The 15,257-nt window shown below is 38.5% G+C and overlaps 1 protein-coding gene across 1 annotated transcript in view; it reads right to left on the minus strand.

Moving 5' to 3' along the window:
• Positions 1-13,652, minus strand: part of Cr2 (complement C3d receptor 2) — a 28,982-nt gene extending 15,330 nt beyond the window's left edge. The window contains exons 1-9 of the mRNA XM_051148173.1: positions 13,429-13,652; positions 8,748-8,927; positions 7,354-7,453; positions 6,698-6,783; positions 5,779-6,177; positions 3,349-3,525; positions 3,163-3,265; positions 2,415-2,500; positions 1,079-1,468 (exon numbers count right to left, since the gene is read on the minus strand). Of these exons, the coding sequence (XP_051004130.1) occupies positions 1,079-1,468; positions 2,415-2,500; positions 3,163-3,265; positions 3,349-3,525; positions 5,779-6,177; positions 6,698-6,783; positions 7,354-7,453; positions 8,748-8,927; positions 13,429-13,486 (1,579 nt within the window). The 5' untranslated portion in view covers positions 13,487-13,652. The remainder of the gene's footprint in view (positions 1-1,078; positions 1,469-2,414; positions 2,501-3,162; positions 3,266-3,348; positions 3,526-5,778; positions 6,178-6,697; positions 6,784-7,353; positions 7,454-8,747; positions 8,928-13,428) is intronic.
• Positions 13,653-15,257: the final 1,605 nt, after the last annotated feature.

The following is a 15,257-nucleotide window of genomic DNA, read 5'->3' on the forward strand; positions in this document are numbered from 1 at the left end:
GACTTTCCATTTGTCTACTGGTTAGTCAATCTACTGATATGTATAAATGAAATAAATATAATTCATAGTACTTGAGATTGAATTAGGCAAGCACTCTGTCACTGAGTTACATCCATATTCCCTGTTGTTGCTTTTTATTTTGAGACAAGGTCTGCATAGGCAGGTTTTAAAATTACAGTGTGGCCCTGGCAGTCCTTGAACTTACAGTACTCCTACTCCAGCCTACTGAGCAGTTGAGATTGCAGCTCTATGTTACCAGGCCAGAATGAATCATATTTATAAACTATGCAGTATTCCTAAGTTCTCTAATATATTTAGAATTTATCAATGTTGTTCTTTATTTAAAAAATTTTGACAGTATAGTTTTGTCAAATATTGACAATTTCTATACTCATAAAATTAAACTTTGGATTTACAGTAATTAGCAATATAAACCATAAGAAAAGAGAATAAAACATTCACAATAGTCTCTAGTTTTAAAGTTAGTTGATTTGAACTGGTACAGCCTAGGGCATGGTCAGGAGAGTAGATCACTTGTGAACATGTTTGCAGAAGCCACAGAGCAGACCATTGATCCAGATCACAATGAGTGGCTATGAGCAGATGAATCTTATATCCATTGGGCATATTTTTTGCTCCCAGATTCAAAATTTCCCACAGTCACCTGATGCCCATGGTCCCCACTAGCTCTTCATCCTTGGAAGACTTTCACAAAGATGTTACGTTCAGTGAAAATTTCCATAGTTATATCAAATTCTTTTACTTACTTGATATATTTTAAATGGATAGTTATAGTCCTTTCAACTAAGAAAAAGCAGAAAGTCATCATTTTTCTCTTTCACTTGCTTGTTCCAGACCAGCCCATGTCCCTGCACCTCACACAATTCTTCCCTCAGGAGCATACAGCAAATGGTCTGCCCATAAATGAAAGAGCATAGTCCTCAGTGAGACTTTGCTTCCATAGTCAACCCTCTCACTGCTTGGCAGGCCTCAGACTTGATAAGCCTTTGCTTCCATAGTAGGTGTTCTTACAAGCTGGCAGACCCTAGGCATGGACGAAGTTTTGTTTTACACTTACCACTCTCACAGACTGGCAGCGGCGCTGGTCCCCACACTTTATTTGCTTGGCACCAGACCGTTTTGCTTCCTTTCATGGTGAAGTTGGCTCTACAGGTAAATGTCACAGAGTCTCCATGTCTGAATTGTGGTTTAGAGCCTCTAATTTTGAATCCCCCTGGTACTCTGGGCTCTGAGCAAATAGAGTTTTTATTAAAATGTTCACATATAGGAGGAGCTTTATCCCAAGTGGCAGTCACTTGATCTTTAATTATACAAAAAAGAGTCTTTTCTCCAATGGTGCGGAAGCCATGTAAACAAGAGTATCTCACAACAGTTCCAGCACGTATGGGGGTAGAATAAGAGAGTTGTCGAGTATTTTCCGCTTCCGGGGGAGGGTCACAAGAAATCTCTGAAGAGAAGAAAAGAAACCAGGTAAACATATTGTACTTCCAGGGATTATTTCTACAGTTTTTTTTTGTACTCTAAACAATTTTAATAAACAAAGGGAAAATTTAAAATATGGTAATGACATTTTATGTAGGGAGTGAACACCAACTGTTGACATTTGAGCTCAATATCCCTGGTTCCAAATCCTTACTGTCATTCAGTAGCTCTCAGACTTTAGGCAAGTCATGTCCTCCTTCAGCCCCAGTTTCCCAGTCTATAGTGTAGTTCAGGCTACATAAAGTGTAGTGAGAATATAATGAGACAAAACCCTGTGAAACGGGCGTGCACAATACACAAAACACACTAATTATTCAAGCACACAGCCAGCTCACAGGTAGCACAGCCACATTAGATACTGTCACCAAAGCCACTGCTACCTCATTGCAAGTAATTTGTAATTCATTAATGCCAGATTCCCTCAAGAAAACCATAGAAATGATTTTCTAAGAAATGATCTCATATACTTGACACATCCTAGCGGCATGAAGGAAATTAACAACATATGACTATATGTCATATTAATGACTATGACATGTACTCATCTTTTCTGGGTAAGCTGCAGAATAAAGAGAAAGTTGTCAATGTCTGCATTTCCAGCTAATGTCCATTTGGTACAGGTAGACCTCTTCAGTACAAGAAACAGCCCATGAAGGCACAAGCAGTGTTTTATTACACTAGAAAGAGTTATGTTCGGTTTTGGTACAGGTGACTTTTTAATTTATAGAACTACAACATACTATGTTAACAAGTGAACATATTTAGTACTTTTTCCTGCATTTTACACAGAGGAAAGTGGCAGTTATTTGTTTAAAGTACATAATTGGGTGGCACATTATATTTAATAACTGTATGAGAATACAGAATCAGGAGCCAAGATTCATATTTGATTATTCTTATTTTCTACTCACGTTCACAGACAGGAAACTTATTATTCCAGGTTACTGTCTCTCCTCCTGCGACACACTGACTAGAAGAGTTCCCTTTTAACTGGAACCTTAAACAATAGGGAGCAGCACATCACCAAGAGATCAAACCACGTCCCGGCTGGACAGAGTGAATCCCCCTTCCCAACACTTCCCATTTGTAGAATGGTGTGCATGTTATTTATTTATTTATTTTTATGGTGTGCATTTTTAAATATTCCCGGCCCAAGAAAAATCTCACAGCTACCTGTGAATCTGCTCCATTAAACAATGAATCAATAATGGATTTTAAAATCATACTAGAAATGCGTCTTTTCTTTTGAGTTCTCCCTCTCCTCTTTGGCATCCAAGTGTCAAGATTACCACCTTGAAGGAAACAGTCTTAAATCCTATAGAGAAAATAGCAAAGACCTTGTTTCCCAAGTTTATCCCAACAAGTCTCACTAAATCCAAATTTTATATCCTTTCTCCATAACAGGAGCCTTAATTTGTGAACCAAAACTTTGCATTTCCAGATGATGAAATGATAATTCCCACTTCTTCTGGCCAAGCATAAAGTATATACACTTGAAGAAAATAAAAAAGATTTGATTAATGACAGAGTTCTTACTCAGAAAAGGTCAAGAAAAGCAAAGAAAATAATGAGATGGTCAATATTTAACTATCTTCAGAGCTCATACTTTGCAGTCATTATGGGAAACAGTCAGTGCAGGGCCTATCACCTCACACTCACCCTGGGTCACAGACAAAGGAAACCTCTGCCCCAAGCTGGAGATTAGGGGGAAGAAGCACCTGGCCATGAAGAAGTTGGTTTGGAATGGCACCGCATGATTGCACTAGGAAAGAAAAGAGAAGGCTTGCACATGAAGAGTCAGGAAACAGTTGAGTTTCCTTTCAATAGAGCAGAAGCTTCATAGACCTTCACATGTCGGGGCTGCATGGCTCCAGGTTCCCAAGGACGTACACTCCACAGGGTTAGCTCCAGTGAGGGTATAGCCAGGCTCACAGCTATATGACACTTCCTGGCCAACAGAAAACAATTCCTTATCCTTTTTGTTATAGTCACCATGGTGGATATTTTGAGGTGGTAGACATCCTGAGGAAATAACAGGACCAGAAAGTCCTTTTATTTCTGAAATAAAAATTTTATTATTTACACCTTGCAGCTATCTGGGAGTAGTAGGGTGGGATAAAGGTCTTCATGACATAACCATTGAAATGTAATATGAATAAATCAATAAAATAAAAAAATAAAAGGTCTTCATGACAACTCTCCCATACTAAGGTAGACAGGGAGGCCATCATGTGTCTCTCTCTACTGTGTCAGATGTGGAGAGCCGTATGGTCTATCTGCTTTATTTTTCTTGATCCATGCCAGGAAATATTAGTCTTACTCATTTTCACTTTTGTCAACTAAAAAAAGTCTGTGATATCCTTCCACCAATAGGGCAGACAAGGAACCAAACTTTTATAACACATACTTTCCTCACCCAAATCCACCACCATATCCTCTTTGCTTTAACAAGGTTGGTGAGGCTTCTGAACTTTGTTGCTTTTAGAGACAATTCGCGTTAAGAGTAGCAGAGAATGGGAACCATAGGCTCAAGATAACTACCAACTTTCTTCCACAAAATTACATTTTCAGTATCAAGATGGATGTCTACAAAATTTTGAATCAAGTTCTTATCTTAACCAATTCTCTCTATTAATATATCCAGTACAATCTAGAGCTTATTTTATCTTCACTTAAATAAAATATTATCATTAAGAACCTTAATGATCAACTTCTGTACTACTAAAATTACTTTTGTTCTTTAAAGAATGTAATAGTACATATTTATAAGATACTATGTGATACTCAAATGAGTAAGTATATTGCATAATATAAAAATAAAGGTAAATATATCTGTCTTCTAAAATGTATCATTTCTTTGGAAACTTTCAAAATCCCTTATTCTATATTTTAAAATATATACAGCAAATGATAATAATATATAGTGGGAACTCTACTGTTTGTAGGAACACCAGAACTTATTTCTTCTACCTAATCTGACTTATATCTGCATTCTTAACAGCATTTGATATGTTGTATAACGGAGGGGTCTTTATATGTGTAGAAGTGGGTTCAGGTCCTCATGCTCACATGTGTGTGTATGTGTATATATGTGGGGGTATACACTGACACATATGCGTATAGAAGAGATTATATTGTTTTATGTTTTTTGTTTTTGTTTTTGTGTTGGTTTTTCAAGACAGGGTTTCTCAGTGTCTGTCTTGGCTGTCTGTCCTAGACTCACTTTGTAGACCAGCCTGGCGGCAAACTCACAGTGATCTGCCTGCCTCTGTCACCCAGAGTGCTGGGATTACAGGCGTGCGCCACTGCACCAAGCAAGATTATCTTGTTTTATGAGACAAGGTTTCTCAGTGGGAACTGTCACTCACCAACTAAGCTAGACAGGCTAGTCCACAAACCTTAGGGACCTGCCTGTTTCTGCCTCTCTGATTCTGGGATTCTAAGCACGTGCCACCACACTTGTCTGTGTACATAGGTTCTGTGATTAAGTTTAAGTTTTCATGTTTCTACAACAAACACTTTTATGCAGAGCCCTCTCCCCAGTTCCACATTTTTTGATGAGTCATTTTAACTGAGGGGAAGTCATACATCATTGTGGTTTTATTTTCCTTATCCTGATGATTAGTAATGTTAAACATTTTGCCATATATTTGTTCTCCATTTTATTTTATTTTTGAGAAAATTCTAATGTCCATTTTGGCATTGAATTTCCTTCATGCTATTGAGTTGTTTCAGCCCCTTATACTTGCTGGATGCTAATTCCTTGTCAGATATACAGGTTGGAAATATTTTTTCTCCCTCTGTATCACCTCTCCTCATTCTACGGCTTCATTTGTTGTAGAGAAGTTTTTATTCTATGTAATGCCATTAGTATATTTTTACTATTATTTTCTACGCTTTCCGTGGTCTTATCAAAAGCATGTTGACTATTCCAATGTTCTTAAGTATTATACCTATTTTCTTCAAATGGCTTCATGTCTCATAATTCTACTTTAAAGCATTCCAATGCTTTTTCAAAAGTGTGTTATAATTTTTTCCTACAATTACAGTACCGCCCCAGAATGCAACCCAGTCCCCATCTCTTTACCAGCCAGAGTCCTCACATGATGACAGATTGGTAAACCTAATAGATATTACTTCCAAAGTTTACTTTCAAATTTCTTATCCTGGAAATCTAGTCACATATTCCTTCTACTCTTTCTATGAGTACCAAGTATCCATTCTGCAAAACCTCTAATTTTATTAACAAATACCCAAAACTTCAGTCCAACTTACCCCTGAAACATGTTGGCAGTGGAGGGTTCCATGTGTTGTTTGGCTGGCATGACACTATGCTGCTGCCTTTCATGGTAAAGCCAGGCTTGCACTTAAACATTACGGTATCATTTAAGAAGAAGGAGTGTTTAAGTCCAGGCTCCACATCTCCATTTTCAATTTCTGGCACTGGGCACTTGACTATATCAATACACTGAGGAGGTGGGCTGTTCCAGATGCCAACTTGATTGTCTTTGCTGGTGCAATATATTGACTTCTCACCCACCAGATCAAACAGTTTTTCCCTATTCTTTCCAACACGGCAATAATAAGTTACTACCATTCCATAGAGAAAGCTGTCTCTACTGCTGCTGTGGAAGTCTCCATTGGAGATCGCTGGAGGTGACTCACAAGGAATAGCTTTAGAGGGAAGTAGTTAAGAAAACAGAGAAGGCATTGGAATGTTACATTTTCTGAGAATTTAGTCTTCAATCCCATAAACCAAACTTAAACTTTACCTGCAACTAATCTATAATATTGACATTCTGTATTCTAATCAAAACAAAGACTAAGCCAGAAAACAAAAATATGGAACCGCTGATAAAAGTAAAAAAGTTGTGATCACAAAATACAGAGACTCTGGTGCTACAGACTTTGGGGTGATCTACTTTTGCATGGTTACATTTGTCAGTGTGTAATTGCATGCACATTTTAAAGTTAAGAATCTACTCACTGTTAAATGACATCGTAAGAGAACACTAATGGAAAAGCATGATAGAATTAGAGGTCATAGAAGAAGATCAGTCAGAGCTATGCCCACAAAAACCCACGACTAGTAAAACTTTGCAGGTACTCGTTTTTATGTGCAGAAGCCCAGTTTCCCTGTAGAAGGGAATAAGAACATTTTAGCAGGATGCCGTAGGATGCTTGTTTTACTCACATTCACATTCAGGCACATTCTTATCCCAAATTACACTATTGCCTGACACAATACATGTAGCAGATGAGTCACCAAGGAGTCGATATCTAGAGACAAAGAGGTGATTGATCATATCCCAGTTAGACTTACACCTTAGACAAGCCTAATTTTTCCACTTAAAAAAATGAGAAAAGGAAAAAAAATAAATGAGAAAAGGTAGAATATTATGCAAGATCCAGTGAAACAGTGATAGAGATGAATTTATATAATAGACTCAACAGCGTATAGCCCAATGAGATCTGACCACCTAGTCAATAGCACTGAAGACTTAAAATTAATGAAGGGGCCAGACATGGTGGCGCACGCCTTTAATCCCAGCACTTGGGAGGCAGAGGCAGGTGGATCTCTGTGAGTTTGAGGCCAGCCTGGTCTACAAAGTGAGTCCAGGGCAGCCAAGGCTACACAGAGAAACCCTGTCTTGAAAAACAAAACAAAACAAGCAAAACAAAGAAGGGTAGCTCCACGTCTTTCTCTAAGGATGCTCTTAACTGAACAGCACTGAAGTGTCACTTCTGAGGCAGGTCAGAAGTCCATGCTTTCATATCCATTCATATGAAAGGGTTCCTGGTTATTATTTTAGTCTCCGCACATCCTACAGAGGTGCCCTGCCTACTCACCCTTTGTTACAAGAATATGTGATTGTTGACCCAAAGGTGATACCCGTGTTTATATGCACAGAGCCATGGAGGGGGTCTTTAGGATTCGAACATGCTTTACCTACAAGGGAAGCAAAACAAGATTTGGGGCTTGGATTGAGAACATTATGTGTTTTATATTAAATTCACTGACTGGACTTGCTGACTGCTCTGAATATGTTTTTTCAAAGCAATTTTTGAAATTTGTAAAATCTATACTTTCTCAAGGAGCAGTCAATTTTGGAACACTGTTCAAAATCTATTGTCTATATTTCTGTGCATGGAGGAAAGCTTTATTTGTGGTCAATTCTAATTAAACCTCCATTTTCTCTTTATTAAATTCTATCAGCTAATAGCATCATCTATCAAGTCTCCTGCATTAAGCCCACAGTGCCCATCCCTTCCTATAACTCATGCTATCACCCTTCATTTAATTCAATTGGCTTCAAAATTTTAGTGTCTGGATTCCAGAATCTCTCTCCAAACCCACCATTTTGGCATTTCTATAGTTTTACTGGATTGTTGACTGGCAGACTTTAGCTTTCTACTGCTGGCCTGACTTGGTCTAGCACCCCCTCCACAGCCATATGTTTCCTTTCTACATTGTATATGTGGTCATTTCATACTTCTCACGTAAAAATGTATGCTGGATTACCACTATTCATAGGAAAGAAGGTATATAATCTTAGAATTATATGTGCTCACACCATATTGATATGTTTCTGTCTTTCCAAGGATGGAAAAATATACTTTCCCCTCTGTCTAAAAGGCCTCATTTTCCCTAATTCTCTTAGATAGAATTTATTTTTCTGTGGATGAGTAGCAGTTTTCCTCTATCATTAATAGAATCACAAAGTCTGGGGATATATATATATACACACACATATAGGTGTGTGTGTGTGTGTGTGTGTGTGTGTGTGTGTGTGCATGTGTGTGTGTGTCATAGAGCACTTGTTTAGCTTGTGCAATGCCTTGTGTTCAATTCACAGCAATATACTATATATGTGTAAATTTTGTTGTCTCTTACAAGATCTACTTTCTGCTGCTTCATACATGCTAGTTAGTAAATCCATTTCTTGAATGTATTAAGAATGAGATAAACTAATATTCTTTTATACTAGCATCTACCATCACGCTAACACAATATAGATATCACAGAATGATGCCATAAAGATGAGAGGTTCAACCATAGTTATAGTGAATGAGTTAAACCTTAGTAACTAAAAAATTTAGAAGTTAAAGAAAACAGAAAGACTTTCACTACCCTTTGCTTGCCATGATATGCTAGTTTATAGATCTTTTGTCTGGAAAGTGACATACCATCCTACATAGCTATATGCTACAGATAACCAAGTATGGCTGTAGGAGTTACTCACGTTTACAGAAATGCTGAGCATCTGACCATTCTGAGGTTTCTAAGCAGGTGATAAGGAATGGCTTCCCATAATACCCAGGAAGGCATTTGTATTTCCAAGTTGTTCCAACAGCAAACTCAGACTTATCACTCCCATTATTAGGCTTAGCAAAAGAATAATTTGGCAGCAACTTACACTGACCTAGAAATAAGGACCACAGAAATATCAAAGCTGAGAAAGGCTAAAGCTTCTCTGCTTCCCTCTTGTCACCAGTTATTCTAACAAATGTGATCTTTAAAAGTAATACTGCCTGGAGCAATATTGTCTAAGAAACTAATCCTATTATGGATAGGCACATGGAGAAATTCAGATATTTAAACAATTTTTAATACAGACTTCAGAGGAAGTTCTGGAGAAACTTTTTTTTTCATAAATTTTTACCCCTATACAATTTTATAGTTAAAAACTGTAGGTAGATTGCTTGTGGGGTTTTGTTGTTGTTGTTTATTTTTTTACATAATGTAGTCAGAAAAATTAGAAAAGCATGTGGAACTTCAGGAATGACTACATAGAACTTAATATAGGACACAAAACTCTGAAAGTAATAGAGGAAAGTGAAGGAAGAACACTGCAGGACGTCAGCGTAGGAAAGCAACGTCTTAGCAGCTGCTTTCTCCAGTCGCTCAGGAAACTACACCAACAATTGACAAATGAGACTTCATGAAGTTGCAAAGCATCTGCACATTTTTAAAAAAACCTAAAGAGATAGTCTACAGAGTGGGAGAAAATATTTCCTAACTATATATTTCATTAATATCTAGAACACATGAATAAAAAATGTAAACACTCCAAACCTTTCATCAATAAATTAGCTAGTGGAGTGGAATACAGTTCTCAAATGAAGTACAAATGTTCAACAAGTATGAAAAAATGTTCAGCCTCACTAATCATTAGAGAAATGAAAATAAAAACTATATTAAGGGTCCATCTCACACTAATTTTCATTAAGAAAACAAGTAACAGCAACTGCTGGTAAGGGCAGGAAAAAGGGAACACTTTTACATTGCTAATGAGAATGTAAACTAGTCCAGCCACCGTGGAAATCAGTCTGGAGATTTCTCTACAAATTAAAAATAGATCTACCGCATGATCAGCTACAGCATTTGTCAATATTTACCCAGAAGACTCCAAGCCAACATATCACAGATATAATTGCACATCGCAGAGTTATTCACAATGGCTAAATTATGGAACCAACCTCGATGGCCAGCAACAGAACAGTGTGGCATGTATATATGAACAGCGAAACTTTTTATGAAGAATGAAGTTATGCTGTTTGCAAGAAGATAGACGGAACTAGAGATCATATCAAGTGAATTAAGTCTGTCTCAGAAAAACAGATATCTCTTTTCTCTCATATATATATATATATATATATATATATATATATATATATATATATATATATATATATATATATATGAAGCAGCAAACTGTCTGGGGAGCAAAGTGGACAAATGGGAGGAGCGACGATTAAGAAGTGGGTGGTATGGAGGACATGCTCATAGCCCCTTGCCTAGCTGCATGAGAATGACCTTACGTAACCTTGTATAAAATAATAATAAGAAGTCTATATGTTTTTGGTGCGGTGGAAAGGAAGTTGTTTGTACGAAATATTTTTCTGACCATTGTGACCAAATTCTTGGCAGAAACAACTTAAGGGAGGGGTGATCAGTTGGCTCAGAGTCCAGGGACAGCATCCACCATGGTGGGTAAAGCATATGACTGGAGCAGTTTGGTCTATGGACAAAGGGACCTGCAACAAAACACCAACCAGGAAACAAAAGGAGCTCGGCTAGAAGTGGGAAGAGGAATATAACCTTCCAGGTCTGCCCTCCAAATCGAACTCTGGCCTCCTAAATGTTCTACAAGTCAACTATAGACCAAATACTCAAATATGTTAGTTTGTGAGAGACATTTTACACTCAAACAACAATGGATACAACAAAAACAACAAACATCCCCTGGTTTTGGTTTTACAATAAAACCAGAAGTATACAAGTAAAAATCTCTTTAAAATGTTTTTGAAGATTTTATTTTTTATTTAACGTCTAAGAATGTTTTGGCTACACATATGTATGTGTACTTTATGTGTTTGGTGCCTGCAAACCCTGTCCAGGGTGATGGATCCTTTGAAACTGGAGTCACATGTGATTATAAGGCACCAAGTGGGTGCTAGAAACCAAACTCTGGTCCTCTGCAAGAGCAGCAATGCTCTAACTACTGAGCCATCTCTCCAGCCCTAAAAGCAAAAATCTTATAAATAAAAACTTTTAGCATAGGAAACTAAAGTACCACAGAGACCTTGTGAAATCAAAATTACTTTAGTTGATTTATATAATTATCTTAACCTCTAAACTTTTAGGGTATAGAGAAAAAACATATTCATTCTTAATTGAAGGTGTTTATTTATTATTTATGGTTTTGTAAGACATGGTCTCACTATATAATCCAAGTTGACCTTGAATTTGGAGTCCTCCTGTCTCAACCGCCCTAGTGCTTTATTTTCTTATTTTAACCAGCTAGAGTAATGAAACCCAAAAATAGCTAGTAAAAGCTGTCTCATGTACCAGAGAAAAGAGCTAGCCATCAGCAATGAAATAAATTCCATCGCCACACCCACCACTTGAATATGTCCCTAGAAGAGTAACTTCTCTGTATGTGAGTGAAGACCCACATTTTACCTCCTTACATCTATTTTCAGAGATCCACAAGTTCACTGTTGTTCAGATCAGAGGGAATCCAGACAAAAATGCGGAGTTGTGAACCCCTCTAAGAGTAGATGTACACCTGAAAATTTACAAATTTTAATTTTTTCATAAAGGTATAAGGCAGATACAGGTGAAGGTTAAACAGCGAATGTCTGCTGAGCTGAAGACATTCCCCAAACTTCTATGCTGGTGCCAGGTGCGTCTCTCTCTAACTCTGTGCTTCTACTGGGGAACTGAAAAATAGTCACCACTGTTAGGAGTCAGAGATTCCTGTAGGTCTCTCTTATTCTTTGGTTTCTTCCATTAATTTCTACCAATGTTCCCAAATACACTCTGTGAAAAACAACAAGAAAGACTAAGAAAAATGAGGGTTTGAAAACAATGAAGACAGAACTGGGCACTGAGGTGCATGGCTTTAATCCCAGAACTCAGGAGGCAGAGGCAGAGGCAGAGGCAGATAGATCTCTGTGAGTTCGAGGCCAGCCTGGTCTATCAAGCAAGTTTCAGGACTTCCATGGCTCTTCCACAGAGAACTCTGTCTTGAAAAACCAACAACTAAAAACCAAAACCCAAGCCGAAATACAATGAAGATAGACTTCACAAAGTGATGCCAGTTCTACCAGTTACTCTCTAATCAGATAATAATCTGTGGTTATAAAATGTAAATAAGGACAAAATTAAATTATCTTCCACAATATGGGAAACCATTTGAACTCATAAGATTCAGCCAGAGGTTACAATACAGACCAAGAAGAGATACAAGATCTGGACACTACAAAAGAAGGAGCTTTATAATGCGACTTTCCATGTCACAATGAGGCAAAAATCATACTTTCTGGGTGGCAGGGAGGCAGCTAACTATTTAGCTGTGGGGGGCTTTACGTGGATGATTTAGAAATCATTTGGAAGTAGATGGAGGATTTATGCTTAGGATAAAAATAAATCTGAAAAGTTGAACAGAAAGCAGGAAGGAAGGGAAGCTATTATAAAGAATTATTATCAAACGCATTAATATCTGATGGATGATTTTTAAAAATAAGAGTCACGTATGTTAACCAAAGTTTTGCACTAAACATAAAACATTCACCAGTGAACATGACATGAGGTCCAACCATCCCTAGAATGTATTTTTCTGGAGCAGAACTAGTGCATAATATTCAGACCCTGTAAGAACTAGATCCACCCTTAGAAGCTAATTGCTACACTTAGTGTCAACATTGAAGTGCCACTCACTTAATTTCTTTGGCAGCTCCTGATTTCTCCCAGCTCCATGGGATGTTAGCACAGCTAGTTTCTGAGGGTCGGGTCTCTAACCAACTTGCCAAATTTCACTTAGCTATTGAGGTTTACTTTAAAAGCAAACCAATCTATGAAACAACACACACACACACACACACACACACACACACACACACACACACACACAGAGCCCTTTTACAGAGAAGGTTGGAGGGAAACCTACAGAAGCACTCACCATTACAGAAGTCATTCATGTTCAAAGTCATTTACGCTAAAACGAATCTGAGACTCATATTGGAGAATCTGGTGTTATTAAGAAGCAGGGCTGCATACATGCGGGCTGTGATCCTTGATCCTTGAGCACAGCCTGGGACCTTTGGTGGAACTGTGTGAGCACTTGCTGAATTCCCAGGAGGCTGGGAGCCAGGGAGGAGAGAGGGAAGCACCCCAACCACTACAGCAGTTAAGTTCCAAAATGCTGACACGTAGCTCAGCCTTCAGTGGTGGGGGTCTAGAAGAGGTGGGGGCGTCATGCGTTAGGAGACTGAGGGGATCTCCAAAGCTGTCAGGAACAGGCCAGTATCCAGCGTGTGCCCCACGTTCCCGGATTGGTCTCTGGCCTTCGTGTAGGCACAGTTGTTTCCCCAGACCCGCAGGAATCCCCACATCTGCCTTCCCCATTCCCAGCTCACCAAGAACTCCTGGAGTAATGAGAGTGAAGAAGACCCAGAGCGAACCCGGGACTCCCATGCCACCGCAGCGGCCCCAAAGCAGGTTGTGTTCTGTGTGCCTCCAGCAAGGAAAGGAAGAGACTGCGAGGATGTGGTTGCCTGCCTGCGCTGGCTGCAACCTGTGCGGAGTGGACCATTAAATAGCGTCTGCTGAGCTCTGGGAACGGAAGATTTGTGGAGCACATCTGCAGGTGGCCAGGGCCGGAAGAGGCGAAGAGGGGCGGTCCCCGGGACGTCTGCTTTTGGCTCAGGCTGAGTTCTGCTCAGCTCCTGGCTTTGCCTACTTTTTGCTGACTGTGCAACCATGTGCCCTAAGTTTCCCGGTTCCCCTAGATCTGAAACAAGAATATCACAAAATAATATTCATTCCTACCAATTTACAATGTCCGTATGTTGAGCTAATTTACAGTATTGTATTCCATAAACATGTTTTGAGTTTTGTTCCAGCGAAATCATTTCCATACTTTATGGAATGTAGTCAACTGTCAGTTTGAAAAAACAACTTAAGTTTATTTAAAGTGGAAATTTAGGAACAACACTGCCTGGTATTGCAATCTTATTATGCCAATGTAAATAGTGAAAATTTTAGTTTCTGTTTATCTGTGAAGAGGTTTTCTAGAGGTTAATATTTTAGAGATGTTCTCTCTGTTATAAAGATATATAAAAGTACGTGTCTTTGACTATGCAATTGTGTTATGTACTTGTTCTGATATTTTTAAATAAATTACAGACATTTATCTCTCCTTTAAATATTTTAATGTCTATTTTTCAAAAATAAGACTCTCAAATAGCCAAAACACTAAGAATGTAACATTTATATAATTCCTGATTGTGTCACGGTTCTTCTTGCTGTAGGTGATCTATTGTATATATGTGTAATAATATAAATGTATATGTGCAAAATACAATAATTAAAAAATAAGACTCCAGAACTATAGTACAAGGGTCCATTACAAGACACTAATATTGTACAGTGATAGCTCACGAATTTTTGCTGTCTTCAATTTTCAATAATCTTTGCTATGGCAAGATAAGAGGAACAAAAAACATCCACCCTTCAGGTTCATATATTTCATTCTTGGGTCTTTTTGTTTAAATTGAAAATTTTTAATTTGAGAGTAGGAGTGTATGTCTCTCTCTTTCTCTCCTTCTCTCTCCCCCGCCCTGTGTGTTTTATGTGAGTGTACATGCTCATAAGTTGGCACATTTGCATGAAGATGTGTGTGGAGACTAGAGGCTAAAGTCATTGTCTTCCTCACCTGCTTTCCACCCTCTTATCTGAGACAAGGCCTCTTTCTGACCCTCAAACCTGTAGGTTATGTGAAGCTGGCTGACCAGCAAGTTCCATCTACTTGTGTCAGCCCCTCCTTGTGCTAGGATTATAGGTAGACTAGGTGCAACTTTTACCTGGATTCTAGAAACCGGAATTCAACCCATTGTGCTTGCATGGCAAGCACTTTTACTGACCTCTCTCAACTCCTGGGTCTGGAATTTTTTTGTTTTGTGGTCAAAGTGATAGCTGGAACTATAGTCATCTGGTTGATTGGGACAGGAAAAGCCACACAGACGATGCACACGCAGCTGTTGGCTGGATTCCTCATTTCTTCACCATGTGCAGGTAGTCACTGGGCGCTGGGTAGCAGGGTTGAAAGTTCTCACCTAATGACAGCTAACTTCTTCCAGATCAAAAAAGACAGAGACAGAACGTCTTTCATGAGCCCCAGCAGTCATAGTACTTCCTCAGTAGATTGTTCTGAAAGTACTATGACCACTGAGGCACATGAAAGACA

The sequence above is a fragment of the Acomys russatus genome, chromosome 6 (genome assembly GCF_903995435.1).
Source record: "Acomys russatus chromosome 6, mAcoRus1.1, whole genome shotgun sequence".
Taxonomy (NCBI): Eukaryota; Metazoa; Chordata; class Mammalia; order Rodentia; family Muridae; genus Acomys; species Acomys russatus.